General features: G+C 41.4%; 1 protein-coding gene across 2 annotated transcripts in view; it reads right to left on the reverse strand.

Moving 5' to 3' along the window:
- Positions 1–21729, reverse strand: part of DOCK1 (dedicator of cytokinesis 1) — a 264003-nt gene that overhangs the window by 12521 nt on the left and 229753 nt on the right. For both annotated transcript variants that reach the window (XM_027899291.1, XM_027899290.1), the window contains exons 42-50: positions 21038–21116; positions 20607–20691; positions 19864–19950; positions 16414–16590; positions 15655–15738; positions 11278–11415; positions 8920–9065; positions 4905–5103; positions 311–464 (exon numbers count right to left, since the gene is read on the reverse strand). In XM_027899291.1, coding sequence (XP_027755092.1) covers positions 311–464; positions 4905–5103; positions 8920–9065; positions 11278–11415; positions 15655–15738; positions 16414–16590; positions 19864–19950; positions 20607–20691; positions 21038–21116 — 1149 coding nt within the window. The remainder of the gene's footprint in view (positions 1–310; positions 465–4904; positions 5104–8919; positions 9066–11277; positions 11416–15654; positions 15739–16413; positions 16591–19863; positions 19951–20606; positions 20692–21037; positions 21117–21729) is intronic.

The raw sequence follows: 21729 nt of genomic DNA on the forward strand, positions 1-21729 counted from the left end.
CTTTTGGAGACTTTATGCCCTAAAACACCCAATACAGAATCAAGTAGAACACTGATTTTTGATAGTTACTCTACATCTAAATAATTGCTAATGATAACTTGACAGCAAACTTGTTCAATGCAAAAATTTGGCTTGGTTGTGTAAAAATGGAAATAATTTTAGCTGGCAAAGTCCACGGGGAAAAGGTTAAGGGGCAAGTTCTTGTGCCTGTTCTACCCACTCAACCCAAACCAATGAAATGCTGAGGAAACACGTGTCCCCACCAAAATTTTTCCAGGAGAAGGAAGTTCAGTTCAAATTAGAGACTTACTGGACTGGATGGTGAAGGAAAGCTTCGTCCTGGGGGTGATGGGGGGTGGGGTGAGCTGGGAGCTGGGAGGCGATGGAGACACGGAGAAACGCCGGTCACTGGAGATCACGTTTATGACTTGGCTTTTCGGCCTCTGGGGTCTCAGAGGGCTGATCTGGGTGGGGACAAAACCAGTGAGACAACATAAAAACACGCAGATAACTGAGTGGCAGACCTCGGGATTGCCGCATTTTCCTCCTGAACACGGCCAGGCAATGCCAACAGCCAACACTGCTGATCCAGGGCAGCATCTCACACCTCCAAGTGTTCTCCCCTTCTCCCAAGGAATCACAAGACTCCTCCCCATTGCCTGGCATGTTTTCCTGAAGCAATGAGAGGCTCTGTGACTTCCATCTGAATTCCCCAAACACTCACTTAATAACAGCCAAGGAAGCTTACAGCCTTACACGAGACTACCCGTCCCTCAAAATCTTTTCTTTCTTCTCATGTGGCTCTACTTCCTTCTTAAAATTTATCTCTGTAACCATTTGCATGGTGAAACTCTCTTCTGAGGAAGACATCATCTGTCCAGAAACACTTTCTTGGTTGTGCTTTTATTTAATTCACTGAAATATCCTTCTTTTTTTGCTCTGCCTGCGTCACAGTCCATTCAAATTTTCCATCAGAAACCCTGAAATGATACTTGTAATCTGATGAGCAACTAATGCATTTAGTTGTAAGGTGATTCTTCTTCCTGAGTTTAATTCTGAGCCCTACTGATGTTACCCCTTCACCCACCCCCATATTAACAGTAATCACAGCTAAAAAAGGAACTTTTTATTTCCAACAGATCCCCGAGAATGGAGCAGCAGCCTGAAGTTAAGAGGGGAATTACTCCCAAGGTGCTGCATTAGGACAAACCAGAAAATGCCAGAAGCAATTCAGGCTTTTTTAAAGAATTTTATCATTACACAATGGGGGTTTTTACGAAGTATGTGGTGAAGGAGAAATCTGAAATGACATGTAAGTGCTTCCTTTTTATTTCCAGAAGACAAACCCTAAAAGGGTTTGCATAAAAAAGACCCCTTCTACAAGAAAAGAATGACCATAAAGTATGTGACTTAGTTTTTGGAAAGTTCATCCAGACCTCAGGGTGACCTCTCTGAAATTTGCCTGTTAAGAAAACTCAAGTCCTGAAGAGTCCAAAGGTTTCTTCTTTCAAGGTCTTTCAAAGCATATTTTTAGCAGAATGGACGAGCAAAGTAATCGCTTTTTCAGAGGTATCCAATTATAAAAAAGCAACTAAGGAAAACACATTAATTGATGAGGAAAACTGACATTCCAGAATGAAGGGAAAAAAAACCCCAGCAACTGGACCATGTTCCCAAGTCAACCTGCTCCGTAGCCACTTAAATAAATTTTAACTTCGTCTGTGATTGACAATGTTGGGCCTCTTCTGAAAGCTTCAATAAATCACAGTTCTGCTGGGGAATATGAACCCTTTGGAGACACTAATCCATAATGGACCCATGGCTAATTTTTTTTTGGTCTAACGAAGGGAAGATCAATGGTGAGTGATGTCAGACACCACTAAATCAATGCGATGTACAGCCTGTTATTGTGATTTCTAACACAAGCCTTCGATGCTCTGTTAACTACCTGGCTCCAGTGTTAGCTTTGCCCTCAGCTCGTGGGATCAAAGAATTAGCAAAGAAAATTTATCTGGAAGAAGTTTATGTGATACTTAAAAGAAGATAATAAATCTCTGGAAAACTATGAAGATGTTACTGATCATCGTCAGACGCTGAAGTGCTTAATTCATCTTCGTTATCTTTTGTAATTAGGGCTTGGAGTTTGATCAGTCAATAAATTCACTGTGACTGGAAATTCAGAAAAGAGTATTTAAGCCATACAATCAGAGAAAACAGCTTTTGAGTGCTCCTTTTCAAAGCGCACGTAAAAGCCCCATGAAATAATTCTGCAGTTTCAGAACATCCCCATGTTATTCCAAGATGATTCGTTTGATTAGGAAAAGAGAAGTTCCTAAACAAGTCCATGGCAGTGATGGAAACACTCATTTCATCAGGCTACACCACAGCTGGAAAAAGCAGCAGAAGCTCTGCAGAGATGGGGTGACCACTGGCTGACATTTTTCTCACTTGATATTCTCTGTAAATTCATCTTCTGCTGTAAAATCCCCAAATATTGTAGAAGAAATAATAATCTGTTAAAAAATTCACCAAATAACTGAAATATTGTAATTGAATGAGCCATAGTACCACGAGTTCTAAAATTCTCACCAGAATTACTCCAGTAACTAATATAAAATCTACTAAGTAATAATAGTTTCTTACTAAAATCTCACTCTAAAAACCTCTTTAAATCTTTAATTTCCATTTATAGTCAAATCTGGGTTCCAACTTTTTTGGGGGGAAAAGAAAATATTTTAATTTTTTTCCCTCTCTCATCACCTCTTTTAAATTCAGCAAACTAAGAGGAACCAAAATGTCTTTTTCTTCATGCAACACAGTGGTAACAGTGCTTTGGGAGTGATTTCAACTTAAAAAGGGAATTTGAACACCAATGATAAACAATGGAGAAGCTGAATTCCCACCCACCATAACAATTTCCCTTCATATCATTAACGAGGGACGTCTCCAGCACGCAAAACTTTTAAGACAAATTTTATCTTTAAACTCCTTGATATTGAACAAAATTCCTGAAGACAGCAGTGGGAACTGGGCAACCACTCTGATAAACTGATCTCAAAGGAGGGTTTCCTCCCTTCCACCTACAAGAGCAGATGAGCCTCGCTAACACCAGGCATTAAAAATTGACTCCGTCGTTTTGGAGCTCATCAAGCAGTTTGGAGATGTTTGAAAAGGGAGAGTTTTTCTCTCAACAGTAAATTCCTTTTCGTATTATTGATCTGTGGATTTGAAGGAGCTCAAAGTAACTGTAAGTAACCAGTTCTGACATTTAACTTGCCTCCCTCTCCATAACCAGGGGAATATTACTCACACCACTCATGCACCGAAAGCTCTTCACTGGAAAGGGGAGAAAACTTGAGTCAAACCATGCTGGCTGGGCTTTGCTGATTTTTGCTCCTCAGATGACAAACGGGAATATGCCCTGGAGGGTTATCCTGCCCTCTTTTTCAGCTAGAATTTGTGTTTTTCCAATCTTTTTCAGTGTCCAAGACCTCTCTGAGATGACAGTGACATCTGATGACGCTGTCATCTGACCCCAGCATCTCTGGATGCCTCCCGTCTGGTCCATCTGACTCAGCTGCCCTGAAACACCACTTTCTTCTTCTGTGACTAATGTTCTCTGCCCACAAGCTCTGCTGGTGGGGTTGGGAGTGTGGGAGATGCCAGCTGAAGTCCTGCCGTGGCAGAGCTCAATCAGCCAAAACACAACCGCTGCCAGGTGCCAGGTCACAGGCATTGTGTCAGAAAGATGGGGCACGAGGAAACCCACGCAAAATGTCTGCAAACACTGCAGTGATGATAACCTGGCTGGCTTTGGCAGGGGGAATCTCCATTAAACAAATTTAGTCAATGGAAAAAGTCACTGGCTTCAAAGGTGAAAAGCCCGAGACCCCCACAAGGGATTTTATCAGAGTTTTTTGACTGGGCACATCGAACAAAAACAACTCTGATTTTCTAAGATGTTACAAAACACATCTAAGAGATTAACTTCTCTCTGAATGGGAAAGGAGGAGCAAATCCAAAAAATGAAGGAACTGTGGCTGAACAGCTAAACAATCTTCTCCCACAAACACCAAACAGAAAGACTTAAAGGATCCAGTTACCACGGATGAGAGAGAAATCATTTCCAAAGTCCACTGTAAATGACACAGCCATCAAAGGAAGACTCTGCTAAGTGAAAACTTGGCTCCACAAGTACTTGCACAAATCTTTCAAAGAACATGACATTTATTTCTGGGAGGCAAGTTTAAGACTCTTGGCCTCCAAACAGGTGTCCAGGCAGAGATTTGGGGGTTACGGTTGGTTCACGCGCCCCCTGCTCCAGCTTTGCTTTCATTTTCAGAGCTCCAACTTTCTCAGGTTACCTAAGCCTTTAGGACAGTTCCAGTGAATTAAACAGAAGCCAAGAAGAGAGGGTTTAAGGGAGATATGGCCCGTTGTTAATATTTTTACACACAGCCACCGCTGGAACCGCTTACGATTTTCTGCTCAAAATAACCCTTCGTGAACATGCAAGGAATGACCTTGGAATATTTCCACCCTAAACTGTCTTGCACCACTCAGCTGAAATAAGAGCAAACCCATCCCCATCTACTGGGAACCAGCAATTCAAAAGGCTGCTAAAATGGCAGCATTTATTTCAGCTGTGATATACCATCTGCTCCTTTTATCAAATAGTCACATATATAGCTTTTGGTTAAGATTTTCACATGAGGTATCATATTGATCTTATTACACTGTAAATAAAATCTGTATTTTCGATTCATTACCACGTATATTAACATTGCAATGTATTCCCTGAGAGTTATTTTTGGTCTACAAACAGTAAAAATCAACATTTTTATTTCAAGGGAGAAAGGACATCGCTCAGAATTAGATAAAGCATCACTTGTTAATAAAGTTACCGTCTCTGAAAGGATCACTGCCTCGGACTGCTGCAGAGAAATATCAGTAGATTTAAATTCTTTATCAAATATCTCTTGATGCTTGCTGTTCCTTTTCTCCTTCTTCTTTTCCTTCTTATCTTTATCTAGGTCATCCTTGTCCAATTTATCTTGCGACCTAGAATGCATCTTTTTTGGCAGGAGGGGCTCCAGCACGAACCTGAAGAAAAACGTTGTTGCTTAGCTCCATAAAACACTATTTTCAAAACAGCTAATTTTTATTTACACATTTCCCAAAGTCTCCCTCCAGTTAATGACTCTCTGCTAAGCCAGGAAAACTCATCAGAGAGAGAAGAAAGGGGCAGAAGGTCATAACAATCATAATTGTCTTACAATAAAATTCATTGCAGAACTGCTGGAGAGCCAGTGGTGCAGATTTCCCTGCTCTGCAGTGAATTTACTGGTTTGTGGCTGCAAAAATTCCTGAGTTGCACATAAAAAAATGAGGTTCTCATTCAGCATTCCCACTATCCAGGCTGTGGCACCAGCAGAGAGACAGCTGGAAATTCCAGCAGGAAGCAGCACTAAGAGTGCAGGTAATTGTACATTGTGTTAAAGAATCACAAGATGGTTTGGGTTGGAAGGGACCTCATGGACCATCCAGTTCCAACCCCCTGCCATGGACAGGGACACCTTCCACTAGCCCAGGTTGCTCCAAGCCCCGTCCAACCTGGCCTTGGACACTTCCAGGGATGGGGCATCATTTCCAGGGATGGGGCATTCTAAGCTAGACGAAGCATTTTATGATTTGTTTTATAATATAAACGAAAAAAAACCACTAAGATCATACCTAGACAAAATTACTCTGCCAGATTTTAAGAGACTGTCTCAAATCATCACATTACAAAGCCAAAACCAAACCAAAAATCCCCAAACAAAGGCACCTTTTAACACTGGAAAAACATTTCCCATGCCATGGGGAGACAGGTACAGGCCACAGTCTTTGCTGTGAAATACCAGAGTATTCCTATTCCAGACAATTTGCAGTGACATTATCCTAATCCCCTCCATTAGCTGCAATATCCAGCAGCAATATCCCAAATTATTATTATTTTTGGCTGTTATTTGAAGCACTAAAGGCCCTTCAGCTTGCAGCCTACTTTAGCTCATTTGATGTGAAGATGCTCTAACCAGAACCTGCAGCAGCAGCAGCCCCTGAGCCATTTTCCCCTCAGAACCAAAGCCAAAATCCCACAATTCGGGAACAAAACCACAGGGTTTATCCATCCCATTTTACAGACAGGGAACAGAGGGCCACAGAGTACTTCAGTGACACAGCCCTGAGCAGCCAACAGCTCTCCCAGCACCTTTTAGCCACCTGAATTGTGTATTTTAGGCTAAGCTGGGCCGGGTTGGAGGGTGGTTCCAGAGCCTCATAGGCTGATCTCAAGTTTACAAGAGGAACTGCCATTCTTCAGACAATGATTAATTGCTTCCCTTCCAGGCATTACTATTATTAGGGCTATTAATTTTTTGTAGGCAATGTATCCATGATAAAATGGGTCAGCACACCGTGCTCCAACTGGAAGAACATCAGGACTTGCAACAGCTGACAAATCCAACCGGCACCCTGGGACTTCCCCCCTTCCAACCACTGAGTGTAAGTGCTCAGATTTGTACTTCTACGTCCTGTTTTAAGTAGGGAATAAACCCAAGGTCCTTTTTAAAAGTGGGTTTTATTTATACCTAGAGTTGGGAGTTGTAAAACACATCCTATGTCAGTGCCTGCCTTGAGTCTTTACCGTTTAAAAGCCTCGAAGCAGGAGGAGCTGGAGGTGGTATAAAATATAGGTTGGGTGATTTGGACAAGACAGTCTGTTGGCTTCATTTTTAATTGCTTTTTAGCTTAATCTGTGTTGTAAAAATTAATATATGAAGAGGGGGGACCTGGAAATCAGAGAGAAGAACTGACCATAAATCCACTCTGGTGGGTACATAAAGGAACTTGTTCCCGGTGAGAATTGCCAAATCAACCACATGACTTAACAGTCACATGAATTTTTGAGGTCTTTCATGGTATTATTTAAATCTCTTGCTCCATTGATCAAGCAAATGAGTACTTTTTCAGATCACCTCAATGATAATGATTGTTCATTATATTTTCCTGTATCATCCTGGGCTCGGAGCAGGAGCTGAGATGCATCGGGATCTTTGTGAGTTGCTTTTAAAAATACAAACTGAGTAGATTCCCTGTGTGTATTTACACATTATGACCCTCCCAAACTGCTTAGTGACACTTACTGCACCAAAGCTAAGATGGAGAGGTGAAACTCGAGTAAATAAAATCCAATTAGAAAGAAAAATACAATTAAAGATTTTGAAGGGAAAAAGAGGAAAAAGTAGAGGCAGGTAGCGAAAGAATCAGTATTCTTCTTCTGGGATAAAATAAAGTTGCCCATTAACCTTTGATGGTTTTGCCTCTAAATTCCAGCAAGGCAAATCTGTGGATGAATTAATCAAAACACATGCTCACCTGTGCTGTCCTGCATTTACACCATGACTCCCTGTGAATACATTCTAGAGGCTGAACCGTGCTCTGCTTGCAGCTCTTCCCAACGGGCAAATAAACTGCTCGTCATCAAGGTCAGCACCACGTTGGTCCTCAGGTGCTGTATTTAATTCTACTTGATGCTTTTAGTCTCTAGTCAGGTAATAATAACTCCCCTCAGAAGGTGCACGAGGGACATGAGCATTTCTAGCACATCCCTGTATGTCAGCAGCCCTTCAGGAGGTTTTAAAAAACTGCTGCCTAGGTCAAATATTGCATTTCTGGATTACAGGGATGCCTGGGGGGGGAGGAAGAGGGAGAAGGGACTTCTGAGGCTGCACGGAAAGCCCAGACAGAAAACAGATTATTTTGTTCTTTGAGGGATGTGACTGTGAGACAGGGCTTATCAACAGAATTCCCAGTTCTCATGTGAAATATCTTGATAAGTCTTGAAGTACAATCTTGCCATAAGCAGCTTTTCCTCTGGCAGTAGAAGTGAGCAGAGGTGATTGAGCAGTTCACTAATCCCTTCCTTCTCCTGAGCTACACCTGGATGCTGTGACAGGGTTGGCTGCACAAGCATCTCATCACTGACTGCAAAGATCACTGCTGCACTAATACACTTGAAATACTCTAAAAGGGGTAATTTGTCTCCTCTTTTTTTTTTTTTCTTTGTTTGAATGTTTAAGGGGTTTTGTTTCACTTTGTAAAAAAGGACAAAGAAGGGCATTATATTTACCTTGGTTAAAAACCAGGACATCTTGAGATAAATGTCTATAAAGGCTGATGTTTTTACCCAATATTATGCTGGCACTTAAAACATCACAGAAAGTTTGGGTTGGAAGGGATCTTAAAGCCCATCTTGTTCCACCCCCTGCCATGGGCAGGGTCACCTTCCACTAGCCCAGGTTGCTCCAAGCCCTGTCCAACCCGGCCTTGGACACTTCCAGGGATGGGGCAGCCACAGCTTCTCTGGGCAACCTGTGCCAGGGCCTGCCCACCCTCACAGGGAAGAATTCCTTCCCAATATTCAATCTATCCATGTCCTCTGGCAGTGGGAAGCCATTCCCTGTATCTTGTCTCTCCATGCCCTTGTTCAAAGTCCCTCTCCAGCTCACTTGGAGCCTCTTTAGGCACTGGAAGAGCCTTCTCTTCTCCAGGCTGGACAATCCCAACCCTCCCAGCCTGTTTTCCCAGGAGGTGCTCCAGCCCTACGACCAACTTAGTGGAACACTAACCCAAACCCTATCCCCACTCCACTCCAGTTTGCAGAGTATTATTATACTGTGAACCAAATCTGGGATAAAATTCACTGGGAAACAACCCAACCACAAACCTTACACCTCTGAGACCAAACCAACACCCTGCTGCCACACTGGAGGAGTCAGGAGGATGGGAAGGAGTAACCCTGTGACAGCCCAGAGATCTGGGGATGAAGCCACCCCTCCAAACCCAAGGACAAGCCCTGCAGGAGGATTTCCCACTCACCCATCGGAGCCAGGCCGGGAGGGGGTGCTGTCTGAGGAGATGGAAGACACAGATGCCACGGAGAGGGGTCTGGAAGATGAGGGCATGGTGAAGGATCTCACCATGGAGCGTGGCCGACTGCCCCGCCTGTCCTCCAGGCTGGAGAGCTGCGGGACAGAAACACAGGATCTTAACTCTTCAACCACAGAATCGTATCATTGTATTTATACCTTGTGTTTAACAGCTGAGAAAGAGATTGTAAAGGAAATTTATTTAAAGGACTAGGAAAAAAATATTTAGGTCCTCATGGGGCACATGTGGAATTTTAAGCATATTCCATTAATTCAAGAATACTCTCAGGCACGTGTTGTGACTCCTGGGGACGGGCCTGTGCAAGGCCAGGAGTTGGACTCGATGATCCTTGTGGGTCCCTTCCAGCTCAGCATATTCATAATTCCTTTACTTCAATGTTTTTTAAATGCTTTTTTACATCTGGTCTTGAAAAAGGAGCTTTCCACAAATATTTTTTTAATCCATCTCTGCAATCAAAGTGATTGCCCTGTCAATATATTTAAATGAAATGGAGCTAACAAAAAAAAAAAAAAAAAAAAAAAAAAAAAAAAAAAAAAAAAAAAAAAAAAAAAAAAAAAAAAAAAAAAAAAAAAAAAAAAAAAAAAAAAAAAAAAAAAAAAAAAAAAAAAAAAAAAAAAACAAAAACAAAAACCCAAAAACACATTAAGAGAAACTTGATGTCAAAAATGTCAGGAGAGCCAATTTACAGAGTGACATCTGGGCGTAGAAAAAAAATACCTGAAAGTTTGGGGTTTGTTTCAGACAATTTCAGAGTTCTGAATATTTATCCAAGCTTTGTTAGTCATTAATAACTGATATATGCATAAAATAATTGAACTCTTTCAGTCAACAAATAAGAATCTCATGCTGTTTAATTACAGGTATATTTTCCACCCTGTCAACTACTGGTAAATTGGCTTTGTACAAGGAAGACAGAAGCGATAAAACTCCATCAATGCTGACAATTCTTCCTGTGGGTTGAGTGAAATTAGAGATAACGCCACCTGTGTATGACTTCCCAGTCATCTCCCTCATGATGTAAACGGGTATTATATTATTGAAGTGACTGACACGCAGCTATCATTAATGTCGATTATTCCTGTTCTCCTAGGGAATAAATCACCATTTGAACATTTTCCTAAATATTTTAGATGGGATTTGAAGGACCACGAACGGAGCGCCAGTTGCAAGGATGCCAGGAAGGCTGGCATGTTCCCTGTATGATCTCAATGTTCCCACTAAAAAAGCTGCCATTGCTATGGACAGAATCACAGAATAATTAAGGTTGGAAAAGATCTCTAAGATCATCAAGTCCAACCTGTGCTCAATCCCAGCCCAGAGCACCGAGTGACAAGCCCAGTCCTTCCTGGGACACCTCCAGGGATGGGGACTGCAAACTGGACAGCCCCTTCCAATGCCTGACAACCCCTTCAGTGAAGAAATTCCTCCTGATGTCCAACCTGAACCTCCCCTGGCACAGCTTGAGGCCGTTTCCTCTCATCCTGTCCCTTGTTCCCTGGGAGCAGAGCCCGACACCCCCCTGGCTCCCACCTCTCCACCCTCCCTCAGGGAGTTGGAGAGAGAGGGAAGGTCCCCCCTGAGCCTCCTTTCCTCAGGCAAAAGTGATCAGCCAATACCACCCAATCCATGTGGCTTTTGCCTGAATTATCAATTCTGTTCTCAATTACAAAGCTGTTGGCTGGTTTTTGGCCTTCCTCCACCTTGGGTAACACTCCCAAGCAGAACAAACCCCCCCTGGAAACACCACCAAATTCTGGTTGTACCTTGAAGATGAAATAGCAACTGAAAACAGTTTGTTGCAGTGAGAAAAGGATGAATTTGAGTCCTTCTAAAGCTCATTAAGTAGGAGTTACTGTTTAATGCCTGCCCACAATTAGGGTGATGTCAGAGGACACACTGATTGCACAGTCCTCCCATCCCTAAGGGAATCACACCTATGGAAAGGTGACATTCAGCTCTAGAAGAATCACATTAAGTGGCAATTTTTTAATGTGTTTTTGTAACCCAAATCCTTCAAAGTTGAAGAATTACCTTGACTTTTAAGGAACGGAGTCAGGCAATTTAGAAACTGTTCCCATGCTCAGAAGTGGAAGCACCAAAGCTTTTTCTACATCTCTTATCCCATCTCGGTATTTCATAAGTTGATGACCACTGAGAACAAGCAGGCAGTGCTTAATCTACGTGGCTTTTTTTAACCAGTGGGAATTGTGACACAAGAACACACAACTGGCTGCAATTTAGAGCAATTCCACATATTAAGGGAGGATGAAGTCAGGAGGTTCTTACCACAGCACGGACCCCGTACTGCTTCTCCACCTTGTCCTTCAGCTGCCTGAAACAAGCCTCCATCCTCTCATGGAACGGCCTCAGGGCCTCTGTCACCTTCTCCCCGTGGAGCCGGATGCCTTCTGCCAGGAACGGGATCTGGAATGCAGAGTTTGGCTGCTTCACCCCACCCAGTCCCTCCCAAGGGAAGAGTCAGGGCAGGGCTCTCACACGGGAGTAAAAGATCTCACGGAACAATAATTGGAGTCGTGATGATTGCAGTAATAACAGCAATAACAACAGTAAAAATTGTAAAAAAATAATTATAATAATGATAATCATAAAGATAAGAATATTAAAAATAAACACAACATTAAAATGACAATAAGGATTATATTATCATCATAGTAATCATCATCATTCATTGTATGAGACACAACACAGTAAAAAAGATCTAAAAATCTGTTATTCATGATTTCCCATCTTCTCTATCAACCAAAGTCCTTTAAATTTAATACACCCCTAGTGCTTCCCAGAAATCCCATGTTGGAGGCCCAGCTGGATTTACCAGACAGCCCAAATCCTGCTGTGGTGTCCTATTCCCAACCTCCTATACATTCTTTACTATAAAATGGCAAATTGAGGAATGATGAGTCTCACACCGGGTCAGTGAAATCAAATCCCTTCCCAGTTTCATGAGAATAAAACCTTAAAGAGGAAAATAGTTGTAAGTTTTCTTTAATAAAAGCTACTTCTAAACCTGCAGATGAGCTACATCCTTGGCCAGATCTATATTGCAGAGCAATACTGATTAATAAAACATACAGTTTTCTTCTATCTATATAGTTCTCCTTAGAAAAATTATTTTATTTTCTAGGGGAAGGAAAACAGAAGAGGAAAAAAATTACATTCATTCTCTTCTGTAACTGAAAATAATCCTTTATCTTCAAGGCTTCTGTCACAAAATATCCACACCAGCCCAAGATTATATAATTAGTTCAAAGTGTGGAGGTGTAGCTGACCTTTGGAAATGTTTTAAGAGAGATATTTTCATTCCCACAGCTATGCAGACACACCAGTAGAGTTTTGTACCTCCAGCTCAGGAAAAAGATCTCCTCTTCCAGGTCCATTCCAGCCCACACAGTGCTCTGATTCTAACTTAGATATTCTCTGCAGCAATCAAGCTAAGAGGCTTCTCCTTAATAATTCATAATTAAATCATAATACTGATTAAACCCAGATTTTTCTAATAAGACTGAGCAGCAATCAGAGGGAATAGCTTTATTAGTAAGGAGAATAATAAATACACAGATGAATTACAGATGAACAAACTCAAGAAATCTTATCAAGATGATTCTCTGGGATTTGGCACTATTTAAATGGACTACAAAGAGAAGTAAGAATAATTACTTTTTTTTTTAATGTAGTCACTTTATTTACAGCCACATGGATTTGAACTCGATAAAAAATAAATACTAAATTCAGAAAGTTCCCTTGCTCTGAATAAGTAAAAGAATTTCTAAATTTTCATAATTATCAGGCCACACTGTGACCCTCCTGTGTTGGAGCGGTAAGTGGTCACTTGGCTCATTTATTTCCAAGAACCTGTTGAATTCTTAAACATAATATTTTTTAAAAAAAATGGAATTACCAAGGTGAAGCCCAGGTGGGGTCTGAAGTTTCAGCTCTGAGATCACTTTTATGAGGAGAAAAGGATATCAGGAGCCTGTCCCAGGGGTGAGCCACCTCCAATTGGAAAATCAAGCAACATGAAGTAAATGACAATATTTGGAGGAGAAAAAAATGTAGAAGAAAGAGAAAGGAGAAGAGAGAAGAGGAAGATCAAGGAGAAAAGAGGAGAAGGAGATGATGATGATGATGATGTAGGGGATGAAGCTGAAGAAGATGACGAAGGTGAAGAAAAAGCAGCAGCAGCAGAAGAAGCCAAAGAAGAAGAAGAAGAAAAAGAAAATCTATTCCTTAATAGAACCTGAATTTAATAAACTTCCCATGGCTTTGCTACAGAGCAGCTGTGAGCCTGCTGAGTTGGGATATTTGGTCTCCCTGTCCAAAACCACTCAGTCCTTGAAACAATTATCAAGTGCAGGAAGAACCTTCTGACTTTTTTATCATTTTTGCTTCACCGCCTTCTCCCTACTTCAGAATTCTCCCAGCATCTCCTGTCCAGGCACTGACACAGGGAAATGTGGAGATGAGTGACATGGAATTTTAAACCAACATGAATCTTCAATGGAGACAGAAAAATTATTTTGCCACATTCATGATATTGCCAATTTTCTTCACTCTGAAGAAAGGGCTGGGCTTGCTTATGGCTCCATTTCAAAAGACCATCCAGGGTGTCCCTCACCTTTGGAGAGGTGAATGATAAAGTCATGGAAGTAGCAGAGCTAGAAATGAATGAGGTGAATGAGAGAGAAAACCAGCTCAAGACAGCACTTACTTATTTCATAACTCTACTCTTTGTTGATTTTAAAATTTTATCAAGTTCCACTGCAACTTCAAATTATTCTCTGATTTTTTTTTCCCTTTTTTAAAAAAAACCCTTGATCTGCTTGGCTGAAAAGAATGAAAAAAACCTATATTGATTTGAATTATTAAATGAATCTGAAATGACAATCTTTCATAATATGAAATATCATAAAATACGATCACTAAAACGTTTTTGGTATGCAGCAGTTCTTTCAGCTCTGCAGAAGCAGCACAAGATTTTTATGTGCCATGGTATTTTTATGTGTTGCTGTGCTGTAAATACATTAGTTAAATGTCCTCAATCATTCATTTCACTACCTTAATTTCAATCAATCATTTCATTATCCTCATGTTAAAATAAAAGATCAGCTTGACACGGTGCAGTTGCATGGGAACAGTTTTTCCTAAGTTGGAAAAGCACTAAGGGAGATGAAAATGGACTTCGCTTTCCTAATGGTATTTATCTGGATTAATAATAGACAGAACCAAAATGTGCATTAAAAGTTCACAGGAATTATAAAAGGATCATATCCTGAAGAGTATGAATTCCACAGCTCGATGGAGAAAGAGGTAAGGGCACAGTAAAAAATTATATTTAAGTGGTCAGCTGATAATGGGATTGTCAGGCTCCCACTATTTCATATCTCCAGATTGATTTATACAGCACTGAGCAAATCTCGGTGTGATTACAAACTCCAAGCCCCACATTAGTGAAAAATGAAAACTCATTTTTGCTTTCAATCACTGTCAGCCCGTGATGAATTCGGCCCCTGCCTCCCTCCCAAAGCTTCCTCACACCTCCCTCTCCCAGCAGCAGCCAATGCTTGGGAGCCAAATCCAACCATTTCAGTGCTGAAAACTGAAATGATGTGAGAAGGAGTTTGAATTTGAGGATACCCCAAATGTATATGAAATATTTACAAGTGCTGAAAGGGCTTTTCTAGTGACAAGAAATTTCAGATATAAAAATTATTTTTGATCCCTTTTCCCTATTTTTCTGTTTCCCATTGGTTTGCAACTACAAAGCTGACAAGAAGCCATGTATTTTAAAGCACTGGATAATTCAAATACAATGTGATTAGCTGCCATATGTATTTCCAGACTGCAATATTATTTTCATACACAAATGCCACCACAGTGAGTCTTTGCTGAGGAAAAGTGTGTTTGTAAATTCATTTGAAGTTTCAGTCTCAGAGAGCTGACACCAAGTCAGTCTTCTGGGACCAAATTATTTTCCTCTATAAAACTTAAAGCCTATAAAAATCTAATCTTCTGTAAAAGCTACAAAAAATAAATTAATAAATGTCTTTTTTTTTTTTTTTTCAGACCAAAAGAGTTTTTATTCACTGATAGTTTTATGGCCTTCAGAGGATACTTTATTTTTGAATTCTGTAGCTTTGGTTCTATCACCTCTAAGACTGAAACCTACAGGAATGTAAATTATTCCCTTTGTTATAAAGACCAAATTGAATATAAAAAGACAATGATTCACTTTCTTATTCTGTGAGAGAAAAATATTTTCCAACCATATTGGTATTTTCTTACTTATCATAAATTATCCTGAGACCACTTGACAATGTCCAGTGGAACAAAACTGGAATTGTCTCGTTTGCCCTGAAAAATGTTTTTTCATTTGATCCAGATGGGAGATTTTCATTGTATTCTGGTCATTAAAAAAAAAAAAAAAGGAATTAAAGAAGCTGACCATGTTTGTTCCTTGTAGTTTTATCTAATGAGAAATGATGGCAGATTTGAAAAGATGCTCTTTAGCTCAAATTCCAAGATGGATTTAAATGGCAAAGAAGTGTATGCAGGGTGAGGAGTTTAAGGTCTGGATTTTCTCAAAGTGACACTGAGATGCCTTCCCACAGCAGTCGGCTCTGACCAACCTGACTTCAAATTTTTTACCTGCCAAGCGATGAGATCCTTCAGCTTCTCAATCTTGTCATGATCTTCTGGATGCTCGTGCATGTATTTTTCAGTAAAAAAAGCCTATTAAAGGGAGAGAAAGGAGCAGCAATTTCAGAAAACGGATCAACATCTACTACCAGAATGAAAAACAGCGAAGATAAATGAATGGACCTAAAAGTTCTGCGAAACAGCAGTAACAGTTCCAAACTGAAAATTAGGGAATCACTAAATCCCAGAGTGATTTGTGTTGGAAGGGACCTTAAAGGACCTTAAAACCCATCCAGTTCTACTCCATGCCATGGGCAGGGACACCTTCTACTATCCCAGGTTGCTCCAACCCCCGTCCAACCTGGCCTTGGACATTTCCAGGGATCCAGGGGCAGCCACAGCTTCTCTGGGCAACCTGTGCCAGGGCATCAACACCCTCACAGCCAACAATTCCTTCCCAATATCCCATCTATCCCTGCCCTCTGGCAGTGGGAATCCATTCCCCCTTGTCCTGTCCCTCCAGGCCCTTGTAAAGTCTCTCTCCAACTTGTTGTCCCTTCAGCTCCTGAAAGGCCACAATCAGGTCACCCCGAAGCTTCTCTTCTCCAGGCTGATCAATCCCAACTCCCTCAGCCTCTCCTCCCAGCAGAGCTGCTCCATCCCTTCTGACCATCCTGGTGCCTCCTCTGGACTCTGTCCAACAGATCCACGCCCTTCCTGTGCTGGGGCCCAGCCGAGGCACCGCAGGACAGGGAATTCTGCCATTACCTTCTCGTAGTTTGTGAAGCCTCCCATGACCGCGGGGTCCACGATGCCGTTGAGCAGCATCGACAGGGGGTTGATGGGCAGGTTTGGATCATTTAAGTGCTGCTGAACCATGTTATTGATCTTATCATTGGTCAACTGCATGGTCTCTATCGCGTTTTCCAGTGGGCTGATTTCAACCTGAGATCAAAACCGAAGGTTTTAATCAAGGAGCGGAGTTTTAAACCGGCTGTTCATTAAACCATCACGATCAGAAACACTTCTGGAATTTCACAGTTTCTGATTTTTGACCAGTAATTACCAGAAAGGACGGTTTCAGGCACTGAGATATTTGGTATCTCTCTCCTGAGGTAACTGGTATGATGGTCAGTATCAGAGGAGAAAGTTAAATGCATTTTGCTGCTGCACCGTGGATTACAACCCAGCACAGCATTTAGAAAGGCTCTGGCAGGAACCACGTGAGGTTTTTGGAGGATTAGGGACAACATCAGAGATTAAGGGTCGGCGAGTTTTAGCACCACAAAGAAGATCCAGCTTAACATAACAGCAAGAAAGAAATGATAACTCTAACGTGGATTTTCTGATGGAAAATGTAATCCTAAGCAGCTCAAAAATCAAGGAGATATCTCTGCAGCAATTATTTTGGTGTATTTCCAAGGACATCAAGTTTAATGTGCTGAAGAGATGACATCTAAGCAATCTGCTGAGCTTTTTCCCAGGGGGTCACATTTTCTTCATCAGAATGTTGAGAACTGAAGGGAGAAATTTCCTTTCTCCCACAGCCTGGACTTCAAGGAAGAGAACTCCTCAGATATCTTCATGGGGTGAATTAGCTCTTGCACTGTCTAAAACTTGCTTATTTTAATTGACTGATCTCCAGCAATTTTTTTTAATGCCCAGAAACTGTGTCTTTTGGAATGACAGTTGTTCACGTTGAAAAAAAAACAGTATTAACATATTTTAAGTATTAATGAATGGGCTCAAAATTACTAATTTGCAGTGACCCAGAGTGTAGACAGTCCTCACTGGAAGACACAACCTGCTTATGTTGAAAAAACGATGTGGTAGGAAGAGAAAAGGAAGGTTAATTGAGGCCTGTGAGGAAAATGCAAGGGTATATTTGATTACACCCTCATCTACATAAATGCTACATAAACAAAGCAGCGCTTCTACCTGGCTATCAGTCGCTTAGCCTGTTTCTGAGAACCACTTATAATCAAATCTCTTTAGTTGTTACTCTTACACCTGCCAGCTGATTACATCAAGGATGTTTTAATTAGCATTTTTAGCAGCCTGCCTGGTGAATTATTCTGGAAGGCAGGGAAGGAGCCTGAGGTTTCTGCTGGGAACAGGGAGCAGTCCAGGCTTGGACAGAGTTGAATGTGCCACGGGGGAAGCTGGGACTGGGAGAGTAAAGCCATATTCCACATCTGAAGATGTGTCAGATCAAGAACTGTTGTGAACATTACAGGCTAAATTTAGGATTCTGTCATTTGTATTAATGGGTTTATAATTATGCAATAATGTGTTGATGAACCATTGCTTTTAAAGCTCTTGAGCATCTACAGAAATCAGCACTCATTGAGCTGACAGAGCTGCTCTAACTCTTCTGCAGCAATCATGGCTTTCTCTCTCATTCTCCCTTCTTTTACTACTCTTATAACCCTCCCTCTACTTTTTTAAAAGCAGATGGAGAATTGCACTTCCCACTACAATAAACTGGGCTTTGGCACTTACTGAAAGCTATTTATTACACGTGTAAATTATGAGCCTTGTTCCAGTGGCTTGCTCACTCTGGGCCAGGAATTACATACTCCTGCTACATTTGCACCACTACAAAATTACAAGATAAGAACAAAACAGAGATTAGAATTTGTGCTTTTCAAAACCCAATATGAGTCCAAACCCTGTTTCTAATTCACTGGCTGGCCTCAGCAAATTTTTCCCATACAACTACTTGTGTCCAGCTAAACCAAATCAGATACAGAAGAATGAATGTGGACCCCGAATTTCTGGCAGATAATGAACAGACTAAAAGGGTTTAGGCAAAAGTACTCAGAAGGAATTTTAAAAGCCAATAGATTTAAGGCAATTCTGCATGTTCCTATGGGTTATGTAACATAATACACTGCATTTATTAAATTACTCAGCTCTCCCAGCACTGATTTGATGTGATCTCACCTCTTCCTTTAAAGATATCCCCGTTCCATCAATAAAATATGAAACGTGCAAAGCTGCTTGGATATCTTGGTGCTTAGCAAAAGATCAATAATATCTGTATCCATAATCACAATTTAGCATTACAGGGATGTAACCTCGTGATCCCACTCCCAGCCTTTTAGCTGACAGGGATCTTGCAGAAAGTCAATACCCATTTTGTAGTAACTAAGCCAGAGGAGGTCAAAAGTTATCTACAGCTTGTCTTCCCACTCAGGATGAAGTTCCATTCTGCTATCATTTTTCAGCTGTGCAACTAATATAATCCTGACTCACCAAATCTCCCAGGATTTCTGCCCATTTGGATGCCAAGCAGAGTGTTAGGGGTTGTGTGGACACAAACTGCCTGTCAGGCTCTGCTCTGGGCTCGTCAGGAGAAGGGACTTTCACCACGTTTGCCAGCCTTTCCAAGCAAGACTTTTTGCAATCAAGAAGTTAAATGCAATCTCCTCCATCAGGATTGTATTGAAACTACAAAATTCATTAAGAATTCAATGTGTTTTATTCAGCTGCCTATTACTGTCACACATCACATTCATATTCTGTTACTATAGATACCATAGTAATTTTCTGCATTACTTCTGTTCATCCAAATACAACTGTCCAACATAACCTCAATGGAGCAATGAAAAAGGTTTTAATTAATCATATGCAAATTGTTCTTTTCCTTTAAAAATAAGCCTCACAAGAGAGATTTAAAAACCGCAGTAACAATGTTTTTATTGCTCCTTAAAAATTACAGCTGTGTAAGAATAATTTAATCTTAAAGGCGTTTAATGGATATGTCTTATCTAAACAGTCTAAATGGTTGAACAGAGAAATGAGTAATTTGGAGTTACTCTGTGAGGTTGCAGAGGGTATATTTAGCTAAACGTGGTGAAGAAACAAAAACAACCTTTAATCACAAATGGTGAGAAAAGCAGACACATACAATGAATTTGATTTGTGGTATATTTTGGATAAATGACAATCAAAATACCCAAATCCAAAATACCCAAATTCAGGCTCGATTCATTAGGATGGGGCAGGGTTCCCCTACACCACCTCAGGTCCTTCTTCCTTTTAGGGCTATACTGGCCTGCTGGGAGCCACAAATACTTAATAAAAGTGCTCAAGAACTTAATCAATCAGCCCTTGCCCTAATGACTCAGGAGAGCTGGCTGCACTCCTGGCTCCCTGGCTCTACAACCCCCCCATTTTTTTAAGGCAATCTCAATAAAGCCAAACTGATCTTACCATGAAGACCGATTTGACTTCAAACCACCTCAGAATCCCCGGTAATTTATAGGCTGTCACGTAGATGGTTCTCTCGATCCACATGTTCTGCAAACGGAACAGAAGCCCCACGTTATCAGATGGACAGCTCTGAACTCAAGCAAAGCCTTGAAACATTCTCAGCAGGAAAAGGAACCACAGCATGACAGACAGATGTGACAAAGCCAGGGGGGGATATCAAATCTGCTTGTGGGGGAAGATGCAGCAGCACTGATTTAAAACCAAGACGTGACACCTTCCATGAGTTCAGGTTGCTCCAAGCCCCGTCCAACCTGGCCTGGGACACTTCCAGGGATCCAGGGGCAGCCACAGCTTCTCTGGGTAACCTGTGCCAGGGCCTCCCCACCCTCACAGGGAAGGAGTTTTACTGACCATTAGATAAAACATATGCTTTAGTAAAAATGACAAAAAAAAAAATCAAGAAAGGTATTAGTGAAAAAAGATCTTTAGATGCCTGACTGGAATCTTCATGGCAAGGGAAGTCTCAAAACAGCTGTAAATATAGCTTTGCCCATTTTTTTTCCTATTGGTACAAAACAGACCATGACAAACAGGTGTAATTGAACTTCTAGGAAAAATAATCACTTAAAACCTAGAATTTATTTTTCAACAACCAGAAGATAATGAATGGTTCAGATTCTCAAAATAGAGGAGAATAAACAATCAAACCCAAAGTTTAGTCTATTTTCTTTAACATTTTTTACCGCGAATTCATTGTCCGGGTTTTTCTCTCCTTTTCGAACGGGGCGCGAATACTCAAAACGTTGGACTTCGTTCACCCTGTAGAAACTGGAAAAAAGGAAAAGAACCGTGGAATCACAGAATGGTTCAAGTTGGGAGGGACCTTAAAGACCACCTAGTTCCAGCTCTCAAAAGCACAGTGAAAATCAAACAGTCTCTGTTCAGGAATCGTTACTAAACTCAAGTGTTAGAAAAAGTTTATGCATAGACATAAAATGCTTATGGGATCACCATTTTCCAGTGGGTTGGATGGAATCTCTTACCAGTATGAAAAATTACCATGAAATGTCGTCACCATGACCACCCTCCTTGGCTTTGTACAGATTCATTATACAACAAGAACGAGTTTGTTATAAAGGAGACTGATAAAATCACAAACCCACCCCAAACTCACCTCATGATTTGCTCTGACACTGGCCTGTGAAATTTAGATGGTAAATCCAGTTTTGGCTTTACAGTGAAGCACTGAATATCTGAACTTGGGAGTTAAGAAATAAAAAGTGAATTTAAGTCACACAGAACAAGCAGCTCAACAGGAACACAAAAAAAGGACAGAACAACAAAATTTGCTTATTACACAGAATCACAGAATATGCTGAGTTGGAAGGGACCCACAAGGATCATCAGTCCAACCCTTGGTCCTGCACAGGACCATCCCCAAGAGTCACACCCTGTGCCTGAGAGCACCATCCAAACACTCCTGGAGCTCTGGCAGCCTTGGTGCTGTGCCCACTGCCCTGGGGAGCCTGTTCAGTGCCAACCACCCTCTGGGGAAAGAACCTTTCCCTGAGATCCAGCCTAACCCTGCCCTGACACAGCTCCAGGCCATTCCCTGGGGTCCTGTCCCTGGTCCCCCCCAAAGCAGAGATCAGTGCCTGCCCCTCCTCTGCCCATCCTGAGGAAGTTGTAACTGCAGTGAGGTCTCCCCTACCCTGGACAGACCAAGTGCCCTCAGTGTCCTCACACGGTTTCAGATCAAGGCCCTTCATCATCTTCACTGCCCTCTTTTGAACACTCCCTAATGGCTCAATATCTTCCCTACATTGTGTCCCCCAAAACTACCCCAATATTGCAGGTGAGGCCACC

Source organism: Empidonax traillii, unplaced genomic scaffold, assembly GCF_003031625.1.
Source record: "Empidonax traillii isolate 1590-97213 ecotype Southwest subspecies unplaced genomic scaffold, ASM303162v1 scaffold655:size661012, whole genome shotgun sequence".
Taxonomy (NCBI): Eukaryota; Metazoa; Chordata; class Aves; order Passeriformes; family Tyrannidae; genus Empidonax; species Empidonax traillii.